Source organism: Balaenoptera ricei, chromosome 11, assembly GCF_028023285.1.
Source record: "Balaenoptera ricei isolate mBalRic1 chromosome 11, mBalRic1.hap2, whole genome shotgun sequence".
NCBI classification, from domain to species: domain Eukaryota; kingdom Metazoa; phylum Chordata; class Mammalia; order Artiodactyla; family Balaenopteridae; genus Balaenoptera; species Balaenoptera ricei.
Genome location: NC_082649.1, coordinates 32,545,356 through 32,569,489, shown reverse-complemented (window position 1 = coordinate 32,569,489; position 24,134 = coordinate 32,545,356). Strand labels below are relative to the sequence as shown.

At 53.9% G+C, this 24,134-nt stretch overlaps 1 protein-coding gene across 6 annotated transcripts; it reads left to right on the top strand.

The window, feature by feature from the left end:
• The first annotated feature begins 34 nt into the window (after positions 1-34).
• Positions 35-24,134, top strand: TJAP1 (tight junction associated protein 1). Of its 6 annotated transcripts, none has more exons than XM_059938619.1 (11): positions 35-115; positions 630-721; positions 16,503-16,611; positions 17,279-17,404; positions 19,031-19,059; positions 19,800-19,961; positions 20,171-20,237; positions 20,472-20,501; positions 21,283-21,390; positions 21,492-21,575; positions 22,341-24,134. In XM_059938619.1, the coding sequence occupies exons 3-11, from the start codon at positions 16,603-16,605 to the stop codon at positions 23,439-23,441; spliced, it is 1,716 nt and encodes a 571-aa protein (XP_059794602.1). In that variant the 5' UTR covers positions 35-115; positions 630-721; positions 16,503-16,602; the 3' UTR covers positions 23,442-24,134. The 6 variants fall into 6 exon arrangements, with proteins under 6 accessions (XP_059794602.1, XP_059794603.1, XP_059794607.1 ...); XM_059938620.1 differs by lacking the exon at positions 35-115 and adding an exon at positions 9,284-9,413 and having other exon boundaries at positions 578-721; XM_059938624.1 differs by lacking the exon at positions 35-115 and having other exon boundaries at positions 578-721; positions 16,503-16,600; positions 17,282-17,404.

Genomic DNA, 24,134 nt, shown 5'->3' with positions numbered 1-24,134 from the left:
CCACGCCCCCGATGACGCACGGCGCCTAGTGCGTGGGGATTCCCGCGGCCGTGACCGCTACCCGGCCTGCTCTGCGGCAAGATGGCGGTCTGAAAGGAGTGGGCAGCGGCAGAAAGTTTGTTGTGGGATTGGAGTAGTCGGGCCGGGAGTTTAGACTTGTAGGGGATCGTGGGGACACCAACATGGAGTTGGGGCGGAGGAAGGACTAGCACCGGGGTTAAGACGAGGAAATGGAGTGGTGGAAGGTTGGAGGCGGAGAGAAAAAAAGGCGATAGGGATGGAGGGGAGGGGACCTAGATTCCAGTGGTAGCCCTGGGGGAGGGGATTCGAGGCGGGGGAACCAGAAGTTGGTGTACAGCCCCGGAGAAGCAGAGTCACGAACTGGAGCGGAACTTCTTAGAGGAGAGTAAAAAGCCTGGAGTGTGGGGCGGAGGCCCGACCGTACCAGGCCGGTGGGAGAGGAAAGGGGTCTTTTCCGTGGAGGAGGAGAGTAGGGAAGGGGGGAAGAGAGACCTGAAGGATGTTGGGCGGGTTTGGTAAAGAGGGAACTAAAGCCAATCAAATGACCCTCTTCTAGACTTAGATCAGCCTTTTCACAGTTCTTATAGCAGCATCTGCCCCAATTTCAGCTGAAGACTCAGGGGCCCCAGGGACTGGAAGAAATCACAATACTTGGAAAGAAGAAGAGGTAGCGACTTGCCCCAGCTCAACCCCAGAGCGGGTAAGGTGGCCTCCGGTGACAGGCTGGCATGCTCCCTGGGAGCGGAGCAGGATGCATGGGCTACGAGTGATGCTGAAAATTATTTAATCTGAGAAGGGCACTCTTCTATAGAGGCTGCCCTTTGCCTGTGGTCCCTAAGTTAATGTTCTGCTTAGATCTCACGCTGATTTTTGAGAGTTGGGTGTAGAATTGAGCCGTGTATGCCTTCACCTCTGCAGGCGAACGTGGGCAAGAGCGTAGAGATCAGGCTGAAAGTATTTGAACACATCCCTGTCACAAGCAGTGCATTCATGCTCACTGTATTTTCTTTGATCTCCCCATCACATCTTCAGTTTGGTATCCTGCCGGAAGTGGAGATTTGTGGGTGACAGATGGTGGGGAGTCATAAGAAAACAAATTTCTGGTGGTGTTCACTAACCATTTAGGTACCTGCTGTCACCAGTTCCTGAATTCACTCTTGCAGCATGTCTGTCTCTTTTGATTGTTTCTTTTGGTAAGAAGGGCTCGTTAGTGTTCTTTGTGGGTGTGGATTTGGTGGGTAGGTGGGGTCAGAGGAGGGGGTGAGGCAGGTTGGGATTAGGGAGGAGAAACCCAGGTCAGTTTATGGTAAGAGGTCAAGCTGACTGGGATAAAGCTCTGCGAACATTTTTCACATCATTCTGTCCCTGAGACACCTTCAAGTATCTGAAGAACTGGTGTTATTTAGCTGTGACTTCATTTCTAGAAGGTTGAGAAACTCCTCTTTCTGCATACAATTTGTGGATGTCCCTAGGAAATTGCGATCAGCAAGGACAGTGTGGTGAGCACACATAGAGATTAAGAGCACTGACTCTGGAGCCAGATTGCCTATTCAGATCTGCACTTTGCCATTTGTAGCTCTGTGACCTTTAGAAATTGCACAGCTCACTATGCCTCAGCTTTCTCATCAATCAAATGGGGATGGTAAGAGTACCTATCTCATAGGGTTGTGTGAGGGTCAAATAAGTCAGTATATTAATGTATTTAGAACAGTGCCTGACACGCAATATGTATTTGTTGTTATTATGCTAGTCAGATCTCAGCACTAATTTCTGCTTCATGGTTGAACTTGGTGTCTCTCTGTGGAGGACCTGTACTGGTTTGAGCTGCTATCCTGATGTTAAGGAGAAGAGGCACAGCTTTTGGATAGTATAGATTTTGTGTGTAGTGAGAATATCCTCGTTAAGCTATTTAAAGTGATGTTTAAATGCCAGTGATTTCCTGTTTGAAGCTGTGAGGCTGCAGAATTATCTGATTTGCAGTTGAGTGATAATAATAGTGCTTATTGAGCACATTCTGTGTGCTTGGCACTATTGTAAGTGCCTTACCTGTACTAAGTAATTTAATACTGTTAGTATCCCCATCTTACAGATGAGTAAATAGAGGTGCAGAGTGGTTAAGTAATTTGCTCAATGTCACCTAGCTAGTAAGTGGCAGAGCTGGGATTTGAACCCAGGCAATCTGGCTTCAGCAGTTGAGCCTTTTTTTTGCATTTGGTATGAAATTAACTTTTAAATATGCCTACGGGCAATGTGTATCTTGTTTGCTTGTAATGATGGTTAGAGGTATACCCATATTGTCGTAAAATTTTTTTGTTTGTTTAAAAAATGTTTTAGGAGCTGAGCTCTTCATCTCAGCTCTCTCCTTCCTCTCAGAGATAATAACTGATGCAGGGATTGGTGAGGGAGTGCCCTGTGCCATGTTAGCCAAATCTGGACTCTCTCTTTGTGATTCAGCTTGGTGACTGTGCTTTGGAAAACCTTGGGCTGGGTTGGGTGAGCAGACAGAGTTACACTGGGATCCATTCTTAGCATGCATTAAAGGTGTGGGTGTGTGGGTTAGTTAATGTAGATGTAAATATAAGGCTCAATCTGACTATGATTAGTGACATGAGCAGTTGAAGTAGCCATAGTGTTAAACTCATAGACGGTCTGGATTCATCTTTCTTTTAAAAATAGCAAGTAGCAAACTACACAGGGGAAAAAATGTGGCATTTTAAACAGCTCCCTCCCTCTAACGTGAGAGGAAAATGGAAAATAAATGTGCTTCTGCTGAGGCTTATGTTGTTGAGGAAGGCCCTGTTGCCGAGCCCAGGTCTCTTTCATTTTACCAGGCAGAAGACCCGTGTGCAGCCTTGGGGCAGAGGTGTACCCAAGGATTGATTGACTGGCTTTCCTTTGCCCTGTATTTAAGACTTACTCTTCCCCTCCTTCTGAGTCATGTCCTGTCTATTTAACACGCCCTCGGGGTCCATCTTTTTCTTCAGTAAATGACTCTCCATTCTGCCATCAGGGTAGGCACGCGCCTGGTGTCGGGGGCTCAGGACCTAGGGTTTGCCCTGGGAATTCTGACGCAGCCCTGTGATGAACTTTTCTGTCTGTTGTGGCGTGTGTGATTTTGAGAGTTAGACAGCATCTGTGAGTCTCTGCTCCCCTCCTCCATCAACAGAGGAGCCACGTGTCTCAGGATAATGTGCTTTATCTTGACTCGTGCTTCGGTCAGCATGCTGAAACGTGTTATCTCCGTAGAGTACACCTTTGTGTTTTGGTAGAAGTCCTCAGACTTTCTAGATTCAGGTCACATTTTAGCAGATGATTGAACTTCAGGGTGAAGGCTGATAGATTTTGAGCTGATTCTCCCCCTTTAGCATTTTCTTTTTGTTGTTGTCTAAATCAGTTTCTTCTTATAACACCCCATATTCATGTATTATCTTTGAATCGAATCCCTTCACCTCCTCTCGCCACCATATTTTGAGTGCCAAGGACCTGTGGGTAAACTGGGCCTTCATTTCTTCACCTGGATTCAGCCTCTTAACAGCTCTCTAAATTTATCTCATTCTCTGTAGCTTCTGGGCCTTTGCACAAGCTGGTCGTGCTGTCTGGAATGCAGACATTCCAGACTCCCTTTACCTTCCTTATTGCTCTTGTGGTCTCAGTTTAAATGTCACTTCCTTTGGGATCCCACCGCCCTTTACTGTCCTTCTGTGCTTACTTCTATTTTAGCACTTAGGCTGCATTGTAATTGCCTGTTTACTTGTCTGACTCTCACAAGACTCTAAGTGCCTTGAGAACAGATACTGTCTTACTCACTATCGTATTCTAGCATTTAGGATAGTGCAGGGCACATAAGAGGTGCTTTATAATGCTGTGGTGCATACGGATGAATGAAATGTGGGCAGTCTCTCCCTACTCTACCCTGCTGCTCTAAAAATTATTTTCCTATAAAAAAAACCAATGTCTCTTCCCTTAGAAAGGCCATGGTTTCTCCCTTGTTTGGGATAAAGTCCACACTCTTTAACGTGGTATGCAAAAAGCACTCTGGCCCAAACTCAACCCTCTGGCCTGAGTTGCTGCCACTCTGCTTCATTTGTCCTGTATTTCCTTGCTCCTGAGTTTCCTACTGCTCCTGAACCTTTTCTAGACATCCGCTTACTTTTTTCTTCTTGCTTGTGCACTTCACTCTCTCCATAATGCTCACCTCTGTCTCTGAAGCTCTGCTCATCCCCTGAGACCCAGCTTTTCTGTCTCCTCCGATGAGAAGACTTCCTTCCTTTCCTTTCTTCCTCTATGTCCCCACAGCCCTTTGAACCTCTGTCCTGGCACTTGCCATGTTGTGTGGTGAGTCCTCTGTTTACCTGTCTGTCTCTTTCACTGAGCTGACCCCCTGTAGAGGAGGGACCCTCCCTGATCATGGGGTGGGGAGATAGGGGAGACTGGGAGGGTGGGGGTGAGGGCAGTTGGAAGTGGGGTGAGCAATGTGGTAGATAGAGTCTGATTTTGGAACTGGATGTTAATCCCGACTCTGCCCCTTACCAGCTGTGCAACTTTGGGCAAGTTGCTTAACCAGTAGGATCACTGGTCTTGTCCCCTATAAAGTTTTTTTTTTTTTATTTATTTATTTATTTATTTATTTATTTATTTATGGCTGTGTTGGGTCTTCGTTTCTGTGCGAGGGCTTTCTCTAGTTGTGGCAAACGGGGGCCACTCTTCATCGCGGTGCGCGGGCCTCTCATTATCGCGGCCTCTCTTGTTGCGGAGCACAGGCTCCAGACGCGCAGGCTCAACAGTTGTGGCTCACGGGCCTAGTTGCTCCGCGGCATGTGGGATCTTCCCAGACCAGGGCTCGAACCCATGTCCCCTGCATTGGCAGGCAGACTCCCAACCACTGCGCCACCAGGGAAGCCCTTGTCCCCTATAAAGTGAAGGTGACATTACCTTTTTTGCAAGAGTATTGAGCATTAGAGATACTGAGTTCACAGCCTGTAGCAAGGTGCCTGGCATATGAAGGATACTTGGTAAATATTTGTTAAATGAATGAATCCCACTTTGGAAAACTCAGTGGATAAGAAAAGGCTTTGTTTTTATTCAAGGTAGACTAAGCCTTTTGATTTTTGCCAGGTAAGCAGGAACATTTTTGAGATGGGAGTAAAATTGAGAGAGTCTCCTTTTTTGTGATGAAGCAACAAAAAAGGTGAGACTGGGGACAGTATCAGTGTGCAAAATAAGATTGTTGATCCTTCTCCCCATCTGTTATGTTGAAACAACTCCTTTGATGGACTGTGACATGCATGCGAGATTGGTGATGACCTTGGTGGGTACAGGTGGGGGTGGGTAGGTGGTGGATTTGTAAGATGGTACAGAAAAACCCGAACGAACTTTTTGGTCAATCCAATAGTTAAGGCTGGGGCTGACTGGATGGCGTGTTTGATGATCCATGTTCCCCGGTGTTTTATAGACTGAAAAATGTTGGATGAAGCTGATGGAACACATCTAGGCATTGAGGAAGGCAGACTTCTTGTCCCAGTTTTCTTAGGGCTTCAATGATCTTCTTGTGCCACAGAACAGGCTTAACTCAGGTGCTCCCCGGAAATGGGGTTGGAAGCTGAGGGTTGCTGTCCATTCTTTGCCTTTTTGTTTTTGGTATCATTGATGGGAGTAGTTCTTTGGGCACCAGTTCTGAACAAACACCAAAGGAATTTGTTTCCAGAAGTCTAGACCTCTTAATTGTATAATGCCGGGTGGTGCTCCAGTGTGAGTTTACAATCAGAGGAAGATTTGTCTGGGTTCTCGGGAGGGCAACCTTTTTGTCTGGTCCTTAAACCCCTGCCCCAGCCAGGTGCCTCTCCTCTGTGCTCTCAGAGCACTCATCACACTATGATGCAGGGGGGCAGTTAACCTGTCTCTCCCCATCTAGGGGCAAGATCTTCTTTCTTTGAAGCTTCTTAGGGGCAAGGTCATTTATTGAAGGCTGAGCGTTTAGTTAGACTGTACATAGTAGGTGCTGAGCAATCCTGGTTCTTGTGTGACCCAACCCAGTCCTTCCTTAAACTAAAGCAGATAAGATCTATCTGGCAAAGCTTTTTGAACCCTCAGGAAGGAAGGTCCTGCATAAACAAACGGTGATAGTATTAACAATCACATTACTAATTATTTTCCAGGGTTGAGTTAATGTGGTTAAATGATCTTCCAGGTGCTTGGCTTCAGCTGTCTCCCTTTTCAGCCTTATGTTCTAATCACACATCCCTAAGCCAGCGGGAAGGAGTTAAAAGAGGAATCGAAGTACACACAGGTGTATTTTCTTGCTTAATTAGCATCTTCTAAAAGGTCTTTGGCTGCTGGCATCCTCTTTGTTATTCATTAAGCTCCTTTTAGTGCCCACTGTAAACTGCTTGCTTTTCTGTTGTATCACTGGTCCTGTCTTGGTGGGCCCCATGCTCACAACCAGGACTTACTACAGCCTTGTTAGTGCCTAGACGAACCAAAAGGATGAAACCAGCAGGCAGAAGTGGATTGAAGGAGTTTTCCCCGGGCTCTACCCCTCATCCCTCGGTGTGGGGTGCACACTGCAATGTGGCACATCTTCCTGATGGCATCTTGGCAGGAGTAATAAGCTGCATTGTATGTTAAGCAGATTTGAGAGGAGATTGGGTGAGCCAGCTGGACTGGATTGTGTTTTGTGCTTTTAGGCTTCAGAGGGACTGAGTCCATGAGTAGAAGAGTGAGAACTTTGTTTGGTCTATCTCGTAAGTGCCAACTGTCTACTAGGTGACATTTGGAATCTATAAAGGACATGGCCCCCTATTTGTGAAGAGCTTCTGTGCTCTCACAGTAAACTGTGGAGGGATCTCCCTGAGGGTAGGGACTGCTTTTTGGGAAGTCAGCCTAGACCCGAGAGCCCTGTGCTTCCACTCAGCCAACCAGAGGGATAGAACTCTGTGCTTATTGCCTTGGGTACTGAGCAGTGGCCTCTTTGCACCTTCCCAGGTAAGCCAAGTGGGGAATTCAATCTCAGAAGTCTTTGAGGGTCTTTATATCAGGGCAGAATTGTTGTCGCTTTCCTGTGGCTCCCTGGAGAAGACAGCTTTCCAGGCTTTGCACTGGAATTGGATATGGAGGGTTCTGTCCCAGTGTGTCTGTGGCCTTGGGCAAGTCACTTGTCCTCTTTGTCACTTCAAAATGGGAGAACTCCACTTGTTCCGTGGGCCTCACTAGGCTCTAAGGATCAAAGGAAATATAATGGAAGGGAAAGCACTTCCAGAATGGTAAAGCACAGTACAGACGGAGGGAGTTTGTCCGTTTGTCGAGGAACTGTATGTTTTCATCGTAAACATAATGTATGTCCTCGTTTAAAATACCAACCATACAGAAAAATATACAAAATTAAAAGTAAACTAAAAAGACCTTTCCTTTCTTCCCCCACTGCTCCTGTCTAAGCCCTTTCCCAAAGATAGGGAACTACTGTTAACCGTTTATCATGTATCCTTCTAATCATTTTTGTGTCCTTCCAGACATTCCCCATCGTGTATCGCCTGTAAAATAAACAAAACTCGATAGTAATACATACTGTTCTTCAGCTTGCTCTGCCCCCCTAACAGTTAACCCCCGGGAGGTGGGGGTGGGAGTGAGTCCCTGTTGGAGCCTTTGAGGATCCTGCTTGCAGCCTCCTGCCCAGCCTGGTGCGTTCCTGGGGGCTGGCTCCTTGGGAGGATGGAACAGCTTTCCTAGAGGCTCTTGCCACAGCAGGCACCCTGCTTATCTCTGAGGGATTGTCTTTTATTCTGGGATGAAATTTTCTGGCAGGAGTGCCCTTGAGTGGGAACCAGGATGGGTGCAAGCGTGATGCGGGCATCAGCACTCTCGCCTCACGTGTTTCTCTCCTTCACTCCTCTTTCATCTTTGGCTGGGAAGGGAGTAGACTTACCTGATTTCTCAACCCCTGTTTTAGTGCAGAGAGAGTCTCCTCTAGTTCCTGAAACCTTGGATTAGCCAGGTCACTTGCTGCTCTACCTTTCAAAAGCAAACCAGACCCAGCTGGTGTTTATTTATTTATTTGTGTGTGTGTGTGGTGAGGATTCGGAAGGTAGCCTGCCCATGGCCATGCTTCCTTGCCAGTGCAGGGAAGAGGTCAGAGCCCACAGGAACAGTTGTCATCTTCTCTGCTAGATGGTTATCTCACCCTTCATGGTCAGGCCTTGGCCTTTTGACCTCTGGGGCTGTCAGAGCGATGCGGGGAGCCCAGTGAGGAGGCAGTTGGGAAGCCTGTCGGAGGCTTCTCCTGCCTGTGTTTATTGTTGGCCTGGGCTTGGGAGAAGGCCAGGCCCATATGTGGGGCCAGGGTGGTCTCTGTTCTCCCCTTCCTTCCCCGAGTCATCTCGTCATCTGCAGGCCTTTCAGACAGAAGGGCTTTCCTGTCCTGCTGACCCAGGGGTTGCATCTTGGGTGGGGGTCTCTGGGACTCCACTGCTGTGGCACATTTGCCTTGAGATCTCTAAGCCGGGGTATGTCACTTCCCCTAGGTGGTTCTGGAGGCTTCAGGAAAGAGTGTTCCTTGGGCTAGCTGTGTGGGAACACTAGCCTTTCTGGGCATTGCTCATTGTGAGGGGGTGAGGTAGTCCCTCTCAGGGTCTGGGGAGGCTGGCTGTAGCATAGCCCTTATCCTTGCTCTGTGGGTTCCTCTGGGGCCAGCTCACTGCGAAGCATCATTCCCTGGCCCTTTCAGAAACTGAAAGGTGGCAGTGTGTCACCCGTTCCTTTGACTGGCCCAGCTGGCTGGGGTGCACACTGCCCCATTGTCCTGGGCTTTCCATGCAGCTCTTGTTGCAGCCTCCGGTCCCTGGGCCAGTTCTCTCCCAGCCCCTTTCCTCGGAGCCCGTGGGAGGTGGTGGGGTGAACTCTGATGGCACAGGCCTGGGCTAGGTGGCAGCTGCAGCTGTGGGTGGCTTTGTTCTTACAAGCAGCTTTCAGGGCTCTGGTGCAGCCTGGCAGCAGTGTTCCAGGAGTAGGTGAGACAGGGGAGCTTCCCCCTGGTAGCAGTGCCCCGTTCCACAACGGCAGCCCTCTCTTTCTGTTGACCATCCCTGGGGTCATGAGCTGGGCTCGCTGCTTGGCAGGGGGAGTGCTGTACTTTCAGGAGGCATGCTTTCCAGAGTGGAGAAAGCCCCTGAGGGTCTGGTGGTAAGTCTGGGGGAGTGTCCCTGTCAGGAGAGTGCAGTGTGTACCCTCAGGCATCCTGCAGCTTGGCAATCCTTCTGCTCTCTCTTTGCAGCTCCGGAGTTGGGCTGCTCACAAACCAAGCTGTCTGTTTGTATGGAGTGCCTGGAGGGCGTCTGCCATGAGTCTGTCGCTAATCGTGCTAACCAGGAGAGCTGGCTGGTTGGGGAGAAGACACTAACCCTGTGAGTCTGACCTGGGCCAGCTAACCTGCCCTGGGGGTGCCGCCAGCCATGCCTCTCTTCTCCCTTCCTCCCCCTGGCCTGTGCCTTCTCCCCTTTGCTTACATCATGCCATCTCCTCTGCTCGCTTGTCCTTACTACTGAGTTCCCTCCATTTTCCCAGTCTCCTTGCTGTGGGTGGGGCTGTGCATGGGCACCTGCCCATCTGCCAGCCTGCTGCTGGACTCTGCCCCTCCTTCTCCCTTCAGTTAGTACCATGCCTATCAGTTCTCCCTTAAAACAGAATGGTTAGCATTTCTGTTTAATCTGCTTTTAGCACCATGGAGTTTGAGAACATCCCTCAGTTACCATACTGTTGGTTTCACGCCTCAGAGACAGATGGAACGAGAGTAAGAAGGGAATTTTCTGCTAGACCGGATAGTTTCGTCCCTTTATCAACAGGGGAAGATGGTGGGGATTCCCTGGTGGTCCAGTGGTTAGGACTCGGCGCTTTCACTGCCGTGGCCTGGGTTTAGTCCCTGGTCCAGGGACTAAGATCCTACAAGGCCTGCGGCGGGGCCAAAGAAAAAAAGAGGGGAAGATGCTGTCGCCATTATTCTCATCCCAGGATACGAATTGAATTTAGGATCAATTGCAGGTTCTTCCTGGGGGTGGGGAGGTTGAGGAAAACCTTGGCCTGGCTGTGGGAAGTTGCCTTGGCAGAAGAGTGAAACTACTTAAACTGAAAGCTGGAGCCCAGAACCAGGTACCCATCTGAGATGTAGCTCCCATTGGCGACCGTGGCTCTGGGAGGTGGAGTGGGTGGAGTTAGTCCCCCCACCGCCTTCCATGTCTGGAGCTTCAGGTGGACTTTAACCACAGAGAGCTGGGAAGGGCGGCTCGGCCAGAGGGGGAAGGACCTGCCTTTGGACTCCACAGTGGGCCTAGGAGAGGCCTTGGCCTCAGCTTGCCATGGAGAAGCCCCCGACAAGATCCCACCTCCCTCCAGGCTTGGAAAGGAGAAGGGGGGTCCAGAGGTAGCAGGAAGGCCGATTGCTCGGGGCTCCCTGGTGTTCTGCACGGGTAACTCTGTAGATAGACACTGTCTCCAGCCTCTGGAGGCAGTGCAGGGTGGGGTGGGCTGGATGGGGGAACTTGAGACCTGGAGGTCCTCTAAGTGGATTCTGTTTCCCTTGAGCCAGGAGGGAGATGGCAGGGAACTGCCTGCGACCATGAGGTGTAAGTGTGTAAATGAGAGAGGGGGTAGGTGCTGCGCGGATGTGTAGGGACCCTGAGTACGGAGGTAGCTAGCTGGAGGGGTTTGTGGCTTGGGCGTGACCAGGAGAGCAGAAGGGGCGTGGAGTGGCGGGCTGAATCAGGGCCACCCTCACTTTCCCCTTCCTTAGGAGAGGGCATGGGGACTAAGGTCAAGTGCTGGTTATGATCCTGGGGATTTTTTGGCCCTCCCTTTGGGTGGGGGTTGGTTTGCTTGGATCATCATCGTCAGTACTCTTCAGCCCCTTTGTTCCTGTCAAGTGTTTGCTTGAATGAGAGGCCAGGTGGATAGACTGGAGGTATTTGCTCAGGTGGGGATCCAGGTGAGCTCTCACAGGTCACCAGCACTAGTTCTGAGGCCTCAGGATGACTTTGGGGCACAATAATTCCCACCCATTCTAGCTTTTAAAAACCTGTCAGTCTGTTCTGCTTCGAGCGGGCAGGGGGCCAGGTCAGGGCCGCAGGCAGCATGCCCCAAGAGGGTGAGGTCGAACTTGCCCCGAGGGCTGACAGGCCTGCCTGGGGGAGGGGCAGCAGGGCTGGTCTGGGCACAGACTGGCATCTTCCAGCCTTGTCATCAGCCCAGAGCAGAGCCTGCCTGGGCCCCACCTGTGCTCTGCTGGCTGCTTGCCTGCCACGCGCCCAGCATCGCTGAGGGCTTTGCTCAGGTATCTCAGGAACAGCTGTGCCGGAAACTAGGGGCCCGGTGTGGGGAAGGCCGAACCCAGCCTGCTTTGGTAGGATCGGCTCACTATGCGGCTGTTCACTGACAGTCGAGGTGGAGAGGAGCCAAACTGACTGGGGGTGGGGTGGGAGGGGTGGTCCTTGTGGGCAATCTCAGGGGCCCCTGCTGGTTATAGGGCTGGCCCTTGTAGGGTGGTGGTTTGTGTTTCTTGGGCCTCAGCTGGAGGCAGAGGCTGAATTTCAGAGGCTTGAGAAGCAGCTAGATATGTACGGCAGGAGTGTGTCCTGCCCTGAGAGGTGCAGCTTCCTCCAGGCCTGTAGTGTTCAGAGACTACATCAGGGCTCACAGCTGAGGACGATTTCCGCAGGGGAGGCGCTAGTCCCTGTGATCAGATGTTCCTGTTTAGTGGTTGATTAGGGACTTCAGGAAGGGCCCATATTTGTTTTTTGTTTTTTTAAAAAATTTGTTTATTTCTTATTTATTTTATTTTTGGCTGTGTTGGGTCTTCGTTTCTGTGTGAGGGCTTTCTCTAGTTGCGGCAAGCGGGGGCCACTCTTCATCGCGGTGCGCGGGCCTCTCTCTGTCGTGGCCTCTCTTGTCGTGGAGCACAGGCTCCAGACGCGCAGGCTCAGTAATTGTGGCTCACGGGCCCAGTTGCCCCGCGGCATGTGGGATCCTCCCAGACCAGGGCTCGAACCCGTGTCCCCTGCATTGGCAGGCAGACTCTCAACCACTGCGCCACCAGGGAAGCCCCCCATATTTGTTTTTATTATTTATTTATATCCTGCTGGGTTAAGGCACCATACAGCACAGCTGGAGTATTCTGAAAAGGGGCCGTTTTCCTTTCATTTTAAAAGCACCAGTGATTGCTAACGTCCATTTGACTTTCTTTGGGTGAATACGAAAGAAGAGCTTTAATGGGTTTTGTGGTGAGGTGTGTGCCTTCCCTGATTCAGAAGATTGGGTTCAGTGGCCCCTTGAGGTCCTTCACTTGCTTGATTCAGTGACGGCTGGGAGCAGAGAGACATTAGTAAGTTCAGAAATGGTCTGAGCCCAGAGGAACTGTTGGGGCCCTAATTTCTTGAAGAGAGTGTGGGTGATGTGGGGAGCTGGGGAAGCAGGCGGTGTCTCTGGGCAGGCAGCTGAACTGGGCCGGTGGACGGGGTAGTGCAGAACTTGGGAGCTAGAGGAGACCTCCAGTGGGGGAGGGCAGAGTTTGAAAAGCCAAAGAGCCACACCTATTTTGGATTCAATCCTGTCTCCCTCTGCTGGGCCAGTGTTGAGGGGGTAGCCTCTGAGCCCTGAGCAGAGAGAAAGCTGGATGCTGGAACCTCCCTTCCTCTCCGGCACCGGTGACTTTCCCCTTGGGCAGACCCACAGAAAGGATGGCAGAGGGAAGTAACAGGGTATCCTTGGCTTAGAATTGAACCTTTTGCTGTTGCCTCTGTGGGTGTTTGCAGGGAGTAGGAGAGAGGATAGTGGTTTGGAAATGATCCGAATTCTGAAGAGGTTTCTCCTTACCCTACTTCGCCTCCAGCAGCGTCATCCCTGACCTCGATTGGAGGCCCCAGGTCACATACCCACACTCTCCGTATCCACAAAGGGGAGCGGGTAGGAGTGCCATCTCCTGGTTCGAGAGAGATGCTTGGCAGATGTTTTGTCCTTTGATTAAAGGACACTGCTCAGCCAGCTCCTGGCGGACATTGCTCCTTGTATCTGTCTCTGATACACGCTCTGCTCAGCTGTTCAGTGGGTTCACAGTGCAGGTTCGCTGTGCGTGCCGAGTCCCATTTCTAATGAAAGTAGACTTTGTTCTCTGGAGGCAGCTAATCGTGCCCCGTGGGCTGTAATCAGGGAGAAGGTATTTCACGCAGGGCAGGCGGTAACAGGCGGCCTGAGCCGACTGGCAGATTGCAACATGGCAATTACGAAGCTATCACCCGCCCGCTCCGCCCAGCAGATAGGGGGTTGAGTCTGTCCTCTGAACTGATTCTGAGTAACTGAAGAATGAATACTATGCAGGAGAGGAAGGAGGAGGAGGAGCTAGGTGGGGTGGGGGCAGTGAGGAGAGCTGCTTTCCTTTCTCACCTCACCTCCACGAGATGGGGAGGGTTTACTGCTGCTCTGGGTGTCTTCCACAGCAGTGCCTGCAGGTCCAGCCTGAGGAGCTGCAGACCAGACTGGGTCAGCCAGGGGTTTTAACTTAGGCTTCAGCCTTTCTCCCAGAGCACAGCTGTTCTTGTAGTACAAACCCAGCATGTGATCTGGTACCCCACATCCTGAGTCATCTGCCTCCAATTCCTTGAAGCTCAGGTAGTTTGTGGTGAGGGATGGGAGTGGGATTCTTCCCTGTCAATTTCTAGAACTTCTAGAAGACTCTTTTCTCGGAGGTGCCCTGGAGCCAGCTCAGCATCCAGAGGCCAAGAGGACCCAAAAGGCCTTGTTTGCTCCTTGTGGCCCATGGCACATTCTGAGTTGTCCAGCTTTCCCTGGGGGTCTCTTCTTCTTGACATGGGATTGGGAGTCCTCCTTGGGCTGCAACACTCCAGAGCAACTTGGGAATCTTGAGGTGAAGGAGATCTGGCCAGTGGAGGCTGCATCTAGTAGCTGGGTCTTCCTGGAGGGACCACTCTGTTGCCTTCCAGCTCATCTTTCCTCTTCTCCCAGCTTGTGGACCTGCTGTCCAGCTGCTTCTCACTTTGTTCTGCAGTGCACCTGGCATTGCTCTCACTCCTGGGCCTGACCTTCCCTGCCGTGCTTCCAGTCAGGGACAGCAGCCTGCCAGGTGCATCGAGTCCCTGTTCAGTGCTGGAATTGTGGTCCCCTGTGGGCTGGATCTGGGGCACTTAGCAGATCTCAGGAGTTGGAACCAGGGCCCCAACAAGCACTGGAATTTATGGACATGGGGCAGGGAGTGGCGTGGACTTTTCCTCGTGGACTTGTGTTGGGGTCACTGCAGGCTCCCTGGTGGACTGTCTTGCTAGTGGGCATTGTCTTCTGCTTCCCCAGTTGGGAGTCGTTTCCCTCCCTGTGACTGACTCTGACACGTATGAAAAGAGTTTTCTCTGGCTGGGAGAGAGAACCTCCCATCACCATTACGTTCCATCCCATAGTCCGAGCCTGCACTTACGATCCATCTCACTGCCAGCCACATCCACACTGTCTGTCCCCTCAGCAAGCCAGATTATCTTGCCATGAAAGCCCTGGGAATATGTGCTGTGGGGCCGTGAGGTCAAGATGAGGCAGGATGAGCTTGTAGGGCATGTGATGGCTAGAGCTGGGGCAGCAGGGTATGGAGTGAGACCGCTCTCTCTCCTCACAGGTAGAGTGACCAGTTACCTGGGCCTGTCAGTGTCTTCCCTGCCCACCCACTGCCCACACAGGTGTCCCAGTACCTAGAGGACAGGGTGGGCATTGGCAGGAATAGGGAAGAAAAGAGGCTGAGAATAGAGGGGGTATATAAAGGGGCCTGCAAGGAGAAAGGGCTACTCAGCTGAGTAGGGAGCAGATGGGGAAGGGAGGAGGGACCTGGCTTCTCCGCAGAGAAGGGGAGAAGGCAGAGGCCAGCTCTGGATTTCCCTGGAGCTCTTGGCTACCTGTATCTCTTACTCCTGCGGCTCTGGCTCTTCCCCCTTTTGTAACTCATATACACCCCCACGCTGAGACCCCCTGACGATCAGAACCCAGGTGCCCAGGCTGGCTTGGGACTTTCTGGGCCTTTTCCCCGGGCCAGAGGAGCTCCCACCCAGGGTCCCACCGGGAGGGTAGCCCTGGGGAACATGTAGGGGTGACTACACCTCAGGAATGTGCTGTCCCTTCAGGCCTGCCCGGATTCCTGCACATGGAGTCAGCCCGACACGGCCTGCTGCACGTGCCCTCTGGGGACCCGCTCTGCCTCACTATCAAAGGGCTGGGGTGACGGCTCGTTCCTGCTGCCAAGCCCCAGAACCCCACGCCAGAGGCCAGGCTGCCCAGACAGAGGAGGGAGGCCACTCCTGCTTCCCGCCCTCCCCGCCCCCTCACCGTGCTTCCTGCCTCAGGCCCTGTTGGAATGTGACAGGAGTCGTGGCCAGGGCATGTCCCAGCAGCAGGAACACACGCTTTAGCCCGCAGGGCTTCCCTCAGCCCCAGCTCTGGTGAGGTGGATGGCGGCAGCGAGATTGTTTATGCCCAGAAGGCCACCTGAGGTTACTGCCTCCATTGGTCCCTGTGGTGGCTGCTGCCCCCATGCTGCAGCCCAGCTCATTACAGGTGGGGGAGAGGTCAGAACCCCAAGAACCTGGAGGGGACCTCAGAGGTCACTCAGTCCAGCCACCTCTGTGCAGATGACAGATTTATCCAGTGAGGAAGGGTCTTACCCAGGGCCACCCTGTGTGTCAGACGCAGCACTGAGCCCAGAAGCCAGGCGTCTCAGCTCCCCAGACTGGGGCTTTCTACACAGGGTTTTGCAGCCTAGGCACTATCGACATTTTGTGCTGATAATTCTTTGTTGTGGGAGGCTGTATTGTGCCTTATAGGATGTGTAGCAGCACCCCTGGCCTCTACCCACTAGATGCCAGTACCACCCACCCGCGGTGTGACAACCAAAAATGTCTTCAGACGTTTGCCAGATATCAGGGGTGGGGGGAGGAGGGGGCAGGGGGAGACCAAAATCACCCTGGTTGAGAACCATCATTGCTCTAAAATGCTCCTTTTTCTGATTTTCTCCTGGACCTACCCCTCCTCATCACACAGTCTGTTCACCACCATTGTCCACAGAACTAGGTGTTTGGGCTCCTTCTGGAAACATTGCTAGGAGCTTTTTTCCCCAGCATCTTCTTGGGCCTCTATTAGGCTTTTTCCTGGTGTTCTCTTCTGCAACCCATGTCCCCCAAATCTCTTAGTTGTTTCTAGACTCTGAGAGGCCTGGGAGATGAACAGGACAGATGTGAGGGAGGATAGGGACAAGACAGGACCAGACCTATCCCGGAATCAGGCATGTGATAAGCCGAGACCGTGAACACACACACAGACACACATGTGTCTCCTCTGGGCCTGGACAGAGCTTTCATGGGGAGCCCAGTGCTTCCACCCTTGTCCCGCTCTCCCTGGCGGGTACTGACAGACAGGCGGCTGACACCTGGTTTCCACTTTCTTCCCTTCTCTGGTTTCAGGAGCTATTGGCTAGAGGAAGTGGCGGGGCTGTGGGATGCAGAGAGCCGAGGGCTGACTCCCGGACAGCGGAACAGAGAGAGCTGCTGACAGGCGGACGGTATGTTCCTGGTGAGGCCTGCGCCCCCCCCCCCCCCCACACTGGGTTCCCTCCTGGGGAGGCTGGCAGATGAGCTGGCAGCAGGCAGTCCCTCTTGGTGGGGGCTGGTGAAAAGAGTGCTGGAGGCAAGAGAGGCTTGACCTTCAGGGCCCTCAAGCTTGGTGACCCCCTGGAGGAGCTCAGGTTGGGAACACATCTCAAACCCTTACTTTCTGCTTACGATTTTTTTTAAAGCTAACATTTATCGAACATTTCCTGAGTGCCAGCTACCGTTGTTAGTGCTTTACATAATCGTTAAAACAACCCTATGAAATTGGTGCCATTCTCAACCCAGTTTAGAGTTGAGGAAACTGGTGTTTGGAGAGCAGCTTTTTCTCTGAGGCTGCTTTCCGAGCCCACAGGGGCAAGGGGTGGGCCGCTCCTCGGGCCCAATCCATACTCCCTGCACCTAGTCCCTGGACCCTGGCTTCCTCTCATCTGTTCCCCCTGGACCCGGGCCCCCATCCAGCACGCCCCTGACCCATGGGCACTGACACACCAGAGTCCAGCCCTTCGAATGACCCCAGCAGCAGCCCAGGCCTGTCTGCCTGCCTGGTGGCTCCTACATGTCCTCTCTTTTTCTCAGTTCAGAGGCCTCTTGCCACATCTCTGAGCCTCCTCCTTCCTTGTTCCCCTCAGCAGGTTGAGGAGCCCTCACCTCCCAGAATGACCAGTGCAGCCCCTGCTAAGAAACCCTACCGGAAGGCACCACCCGAGCATCGGGAGCTGCGGCTGGAAGTTCCTGGCTCCCAGCTCGAGCAGGAGGTCAGCAAGAGTGGTGCCCCTGCCCCGGCTGGCAGATGCAGGCCCCTGAGGCGGGGTTCTGGCTGTCCTGAGGGCACATCTGGTCCCACCAGTTGGGGTGAGGGTGTGGCATTGCTGGTATACACTTGGGCTCTCAGTTGCAGCAGTGCTGGTGGGGGCCATGTAGACTCATAGGGGACAGCTGTGACACACGTCCATGTGTCCAGGACGTGTAGCTCAGCAGAAGTGATCCCACGCAGTATTGTTTTTCATGCAAGAGGCAGCCCACCCGACAGAGGGGTGCTAACCTGCCTGGAGGCCAGGACTCTGGTCCTTCACTGGTGGAGCAGAGCCATTCAACTTGCGGCCCCTCTGGGGGCCATTAGGAAGCAGTGCTCCAGCGACTTCCCCCAGACTAGCTGTTCTTTGCTGTCCCTCAAAGTCAGGCCCTCCTCCAGCTTTCCTTTGTCTAGCTGACACTTATCAAATACGTGCTCCCTGCTCGGAACTGCATTAGATTCTTAGGAGGGCTTCTTCAGGCAACTGCAAAGCATCCTCCAGATCGGTTTTCCTCCCTCGTTCAGCTTAGTGCAGGAGGAAACAAGTGCTGCAGTTTATTCATCTTGCTTCCTTGTCTCTATCCTGTTGCAGTGCATGAAACACATTTAAAGAACTTGAGAGATGGCCAGCACGTGCCGAGCATCAGGCATACCATGGCCCACTCTGGTCACATTCACGGCAGAAATGCCATCCATGACTTGCCCATTTTCAGTTCAGGAAACATTAAATTAAAAGGCCAGATATTGTGCTAGGTGCCACCCACTGGGCATTCCCCTGGTTTTGTAGATGAGGCCACTAGGGTTCAGCAAGATTAACATAACCAGTGTATGGTACAACAGGATCAATCCAGGTGTCAGTGGCTCCCAAGTCCATGGTCTGAGCCACCCACCTCACTGTCCTGCCTGTGATTGGCATCCTGAAGCAGTCAGGCCAATCAAATGCTGCTTGACATTTCCCTCCTGTCATAGCACGGGTCTGCTCTGCTTTGCGGTTGGCTGAACTCTGGCTTGTGACCAACGTGGAGGCTTGAGGAGGATGCGGCAGGAGGGTGAAAGCAGAAGATGCTTTACTTGTCTCAGTCAGGTTTAGCCCAGAGGCTCTCCTTCCCCCACGCATTTGTGCCTCCCGAGCCTCTGTGAGGGCCTGATTCTGCCCTGGGGGCCAGAAGGGCTTTGGCAGAGCTCAGAACCCTACTCCAGCTCGCCTGGCTTCATCACTTCTCTGGAAAGTCTTGGCTATGCCTGCAGGGCCCACTAGGAGCCCAGTGAACAGCTGAGAGGATCTCTTTAGCCCTGGGAGAGGTAGCATGGGTACCAGGACTCATTTGCAGTTGGCTCTAGGATTAAGAGGGGTTGGGGCTAGTGTGGGTAAGGGTGAGGGTTGGAATCTGGTTGGCACGGGAGAGAGTAGGCTGGTCCAGGTGTTACTGGATTGCCTCTATCTGCGGGGCCCTGCAGCCCACTTGTGCTGTGAGAGTCTCTGGGCTTCAGACATGACCGTTTCCAGGGCTATTTGGAGGGGGTGGGGAGCAAGCAGGAGGCCAGTTGTCCAGAGCTGAGCCTCAAGCTTCTGTTCTTTTGTGCCCAGGAGCCCCTGACTGACGCGGAGAGGATGAAGTGAGTATCTGCTGCCCGAGAGCCTGCCTTGCCTCAGCTCTGTCCCTCTTAGCTGCAGGCGAGGCTGTTGTTTCATTGGGCTTTTCCTTGGATTAGGTAGAGGTAAAGGTTGGGGTGGGGTGTTTTAGGGACTCTGGGAGGAGGCTTGAAGTTTTGGATCTTCCTTCTGGAAAAAGAGGTTTGTTCCATGGGCTCCAAGAGGACCTGGCATCAAGGAGGTGGATGGCTCTGAGGGGGCTGCTCTCGCCAAAGCTCCCTTCCCCAGCTCCTGGCCCTCCTGTGCCACCTGCCTCCCCGCAGCCCTTTCTATCAGCTACATGAGGCCTCTGCAGAGGAGGGTAGCACTGGGCTGGGTTTCCAAGAGATGAATAATGGAGGAGCCTGATCGTGCAGTGGGGAAACTGGAGCTGGGGGCTTGCTGGCCAGCTGGCTTGGGCTGTAACCAGAGACAGACTGGGAACTGTGGCCCCTGCAGTTCTGTCTTCTCGTTCTTCTACAGTGAGGGGGGCAGACTGTCCTCTACCATCCCCTCTTCCCCTCCCAGCCAAGCTGTGATCTCAGTGCCAGCAGGCCTATGGGATACACTGCCCCAGACTCAGGCTGAGTCTCAAGGAGTCCCCTGCCCACAGCTACCTGTTCTCACGTCACCCCTACTCCTTCCTTCCTGAATCCATCCTGGAACTCTAGGGTGGCCCTTCTATCTCTGATGCCCCTCTGCCCTTGACCCCTCACCCTACCAGGCTTTTGCAGCAGGAGAATGAGGAGCTTCGCCGGCGCCTGGCCTCGGCCACCAGGCGCACTGAGGCCCTGGAGCGCGAGCTGGAGATTGGGCAGGACTGCCTGGAGCTGGAGCTGGGCCAGAGCCGTGAGGAGCTGGACAAATTTAAGGACAAGTTCCGCAGGTGTGGGAACGAGGGGCCGGGACACACATGCACGCATCTCCCTGTTCATAGGAGGTTAGCCGGGAGAGGTTTCAGAGATCATCTGATTCTGATGCGAAAACTGAAGTTCTGGGAGGGGCACTTGCCCAAGATCCCTTACGAAGGAGGGGCTGAGCAGGGTCTGAAGAACAGGATCTTGATCCAGGGGTCTGCCTTGTGTCCCTCTACAGGCTGCAGCACAGCTACACGGCTTCCCAGAGGACCAACCAGGAGCTAGAGGACAAGCTGCACACGCTGGTAATCTGTCCAGGAGGGCAGCTTGGCTGGCGCTGTGCTCACAGGATAGCAGGGGCTGGGACTTGCCAGGGGACTGCCATCCTGCCCTGGGCTCGGGGTGGGTGGGGTGGGCTGTGGTGGGGAGGGGTCCGCAGTGTGCTGTGAGAGTCAGGACTGTCTTAATGCTCACACTGTTTCTCTTCTCTCCTCGTCTTCCCTCATGCTGCCACCGTTGCTGCCGCACTCTCCTCTCAGGCCTCTCTTAGCCACAGCTGGATTTTTGCAGTTGCGTCTGAGTTTGTGTGTTTTCTCCCTTGCCCTCGCCTCCTCCTCAGCTGAGATCTGGGATTGCTGGGGCCCGGCCATTGCCCTCTGCCCACTCCTTTCCTCTTCCTCATGTGAGGCCTGTTCAGCAGTCAGTGCCTCCCTCCTGGGGGACAGCTGGGGAGCCTGTTCTTGGCTTGGGCAGAGTTACTGATTGATATCACCACTGAATGCTCACAGCTTCTTGGCTGCAGTGGGCAGCAAGCCCCGGCCGTTTGGGGGAAGGGGGCCTGTGGATCCAGTCCATGAGCTGAAGATCAGAAGACTGCTTCTGAGCCTGCAGCTCCCTCCCTGCTCAAGTAGATAATCTCATAGGCGCCCCCAGCTGCCACGCAGCCCCACTCCCCACCTCCTCCCGCTTCCCAGCCTGATCCTGGAAACAGCCACAGGCAGCATCGGCTTCAGCCCCTGGGTGTGCACAGTTCTTGCCTCTCAGGTACCAGCTGCCTCGCCTGGTGTGTAGAGCCCCTTGAGTGCCCTCCAGGGCCGGGCAGCTCTTAGACTGCTCTGGCCTGGCCTGGGCAGCTGTCAATCATGCTCAGAAAGCCCCCGCCCCACAGCCAGCCTGGACTGCAGGAGAGGTGTCTGGTCTCCTTCTGTCTGTCCATCGTCTGTCTCTGTGTGCCTTGGCTGCCCTAGCACCTGTGGCTTCCTGTGTCTCTGGGCCGGGAAGAGGGGGAGGGGAGGGGAGAAAGGGTTGGCTGGGGTGTGGACTGGGTTCACTGTGAGTCTTGTGCCTCAGATAAAGAAGGCTGAGCTGGACAGGAAGACGCTGGACTGGGAGATCGTGGAGCTGACCAACAAGCTGCTGGACGCCAGGAACACCATCAACAAGCTGGAGGAGCTCAATGTACGGTCACCTCGGGGGCCTCCCTGCCTGTGCTGCCATGTCCCGGCCCCGCCTTGCTCCCCTGGGCTGTGCCAGGCTCTGAACTGCGTCTGTGTCCGCAGGAGCGGTACCGGCTGGACTGCAACCTGGCTGTGCAGCTCCTGAAGTGCAACAAGTCTCACTTCCGTAACCACAAGTTCGCTGATGTGAGTGGAGCACTCTCCCTGCCAATGCCCGTCTGCCCTTTTTAGGAACCCTCCAACTCCAGTTTCTACACCTCTCTCTGTCCTGTCCTCATACCTTCAGCTCCCTGCTTTCTGCTTTGCCTTCCCCTCGCCTCCCTGTGTCCTCTGAAGCCAGTCAGCTCGGCCGCTGGTTGGTGTCCTGCATGCTGTCAAGGGCCCATCACTAGGGGCAGAGCGGGGACTGGCCCTGTTGGTATTTCTGGAACAGAGACAGGGAGAGAGGATCTCAATTTCCGGATCCCATGCAGGAAGGAGGGGGTTGCCAGAGGTATGGGCCATAAAAATAATTGAGAGGGCCCCTTGCTCCAAGGGGCAAACTCTAGACCCCAGCGCTCAGGCTCAAGGTTGATGGGGCCTACAGAAGGAGTGAAGGTATTTCTAAGGCTTCTGGTCAGTACTGATTCTCAAGCTTGTGTCTGGTTTGGGCAGAATCTACCACTGAGATGGGGAAGTTAGACGTTTGAGAGCATGTGGGCCTTAGCACCAGTTCTGGGTTCAGATCCTGGCTGTGTTAATCAAAAGCTTCAACTTATTTTACCACTACCGAGCCTCAGTTTATCTGCGAAATGAGGATATACCTTTGTGTGCTGCGAGAACAGGTGATAGCAAAGTGCCCAGCACACGGGGGGCCTTATATGTGGCAGCCGTCATATTTGCCCTGAAGCAAGCTGTCTTCGGCTGGGCTCATTCATGTCTCTCTTCCCTTCTCTCGCTCCTTTACCCCAGCTGCCCTGTGAGCTACAGGACATGGTTCGGAAACATCTGCACAGTGGTCACGAGGCTACCAGCCCGGGGCCTGCCTCCAGCCTGGCCCCAGGGGCTGTGGTGCCCACCTCGGTCATTGCCCGCGTGTTGGAGAAGCCGGAGTCTCTTCTGCTCAATTCGGCCCAGTCAGGCAGCGCCGGGCACCCCCTGGCTGAGGATGTCTTTGTGCACGTGGATATGAGTGGGAGTGACCCAGGTGACCCAGCCAGCCCCCCAGCTCCGGGAAGCCCTGTCCCCCAACCCAACGGGGAGTGCTGCTCTCTGGGCACCACGGGGGGCTCCCCAGAGGAGGAGATGTCCCTGCCGGCCTTTGAGAAGCTGAGCCCCTACCCCACCCCGTCTCCGCCCCACCCACTGTATCCTGGCCGCAAGGTGATAGAATTCTCTGAGGATAAGGTGCGGATTCCCCGCAACAGCCCCCTGCCCAACTGCACTTACGCCACCCGCCAGGCCATCTCCCTGAGCCTGGTGGAGGAGGGCAGTGAGCGAGCCCGCCCCAGCCCAGTGCCCAGCAGCCCTGCCTCAGCCCAGGCCTCCCCGCAGCACCAGCCCAGCCCTGCCCCCTCGGGGCTTAGTGCCCTGGCCAGCTCTGCCAGCTCCGAGGAGGACCTGCTGGCCAGCTGGCAGCGGGCGTTTGTGGACCGCACTCCGCCCCCGGCCGCTGTGGCCCAGCGCACAGCCTTTGGACGTGACGCGCTCCCTGAACTGCAGCGCCACTTTGCTCTCGGTCCCGCTGGCGGAGATGAGGAGGTGCAGGCATCTTCTTCCCCACCCGGTGAAAGTGGGCTTTTGCTGCCAACAGAAGCTGACCCTGGCTTTCCCAGGGAGGAGGAAGAGGAACAGCTGAACCTGCCCATCAGCCCCGAGGAAGAGCGCCAGAGCCTGCTGCCCAGTGATGGTGGCACAGAGGAGGGGCCTGGCACTCCTCGCACTGAGGGCAGGGCCTGGGCACTCCCCAGCTCCGGCCGCCCCCAGCGCAGCCCCAAGAGGATGGGGGTGCACCACCTGCACCGCAAGGACAGCCTGACCCAGGCCCAGGAGCAGGGCAACCTGCTCAACTAGGGCCCTGCTTGCCTTCCTGCCACTGCTGCACGGGGACTGCAAGGTGCCCCAACCCTCGCAGCTCAGGGTCCTCACCTAGCCCAAGCCCTTGACCTCTGCTCCCTGTGCAGATAGGGTCAGGCTACACCAGGCCTTTCGGCTGCACTGACTGTAACTGGTACCAGCTTGCCTCATGGTTTTTCCCTCCTGGAATATTTATTCTCCAAAGGTAACATGCAGCTGGGGCTCATGACCTTTCTTCCAGTCGGCCCAAATTGGTCTGTTCTGGGGAGCCGAGGGGTTTATTGCATCAGTGTTTATCCTCCATCCTCCTTTCATATCCACCAGTTTTCTATTTTTATCTGGCGGGGGGGTGGGAGGAGGGTCATTGGGATTATTAACCTCTAATTTCAGTTTTCACCTGTTTCCCTCTCCCCCCAAATCCTCTGCACGAGCTGTTGCCTTCAGGGGCCTGGCACAGCAGGCCCTCGGGGGGATGAGGGAGAGGACTGACTCAGGGCTCCCCTCAGCTGTTTCCTTCCTCCCTCTGGAAGGGAGTAGAGGGTGGGATTCAGGGGCCTCAAGCTGGGTTTTAGGTGAATCCTGGTCCCACTCCCAACCTTGGCTCTAGACTGTTAACTCCCAGCTTTGGGAAATTTTCCCATCAATAACTATTTTAAAATTAAATAAAACTATTTTACTGGTATGGCCTAA

Bases quoted from the DNA above. Each gene is read 5' to 3' on its own strand.
- TJAP1 (XM_059938619.1), top strand. The intron at 19,060-19,799 runs GTGAGTATCTGC...TCACCCTACCAG, and splicing joins ACTGACGCGGAGAGGATGAA to GCTTTTGCAGCAGGAGAATG. The intron at 21,391-21,491 runs GTACGGTCACCT...CTGTGTCCGCAG, and splicing joins ACAAGCTGGAGGAGCTCAAT to GAGCGGTACCGGCTGGACTG.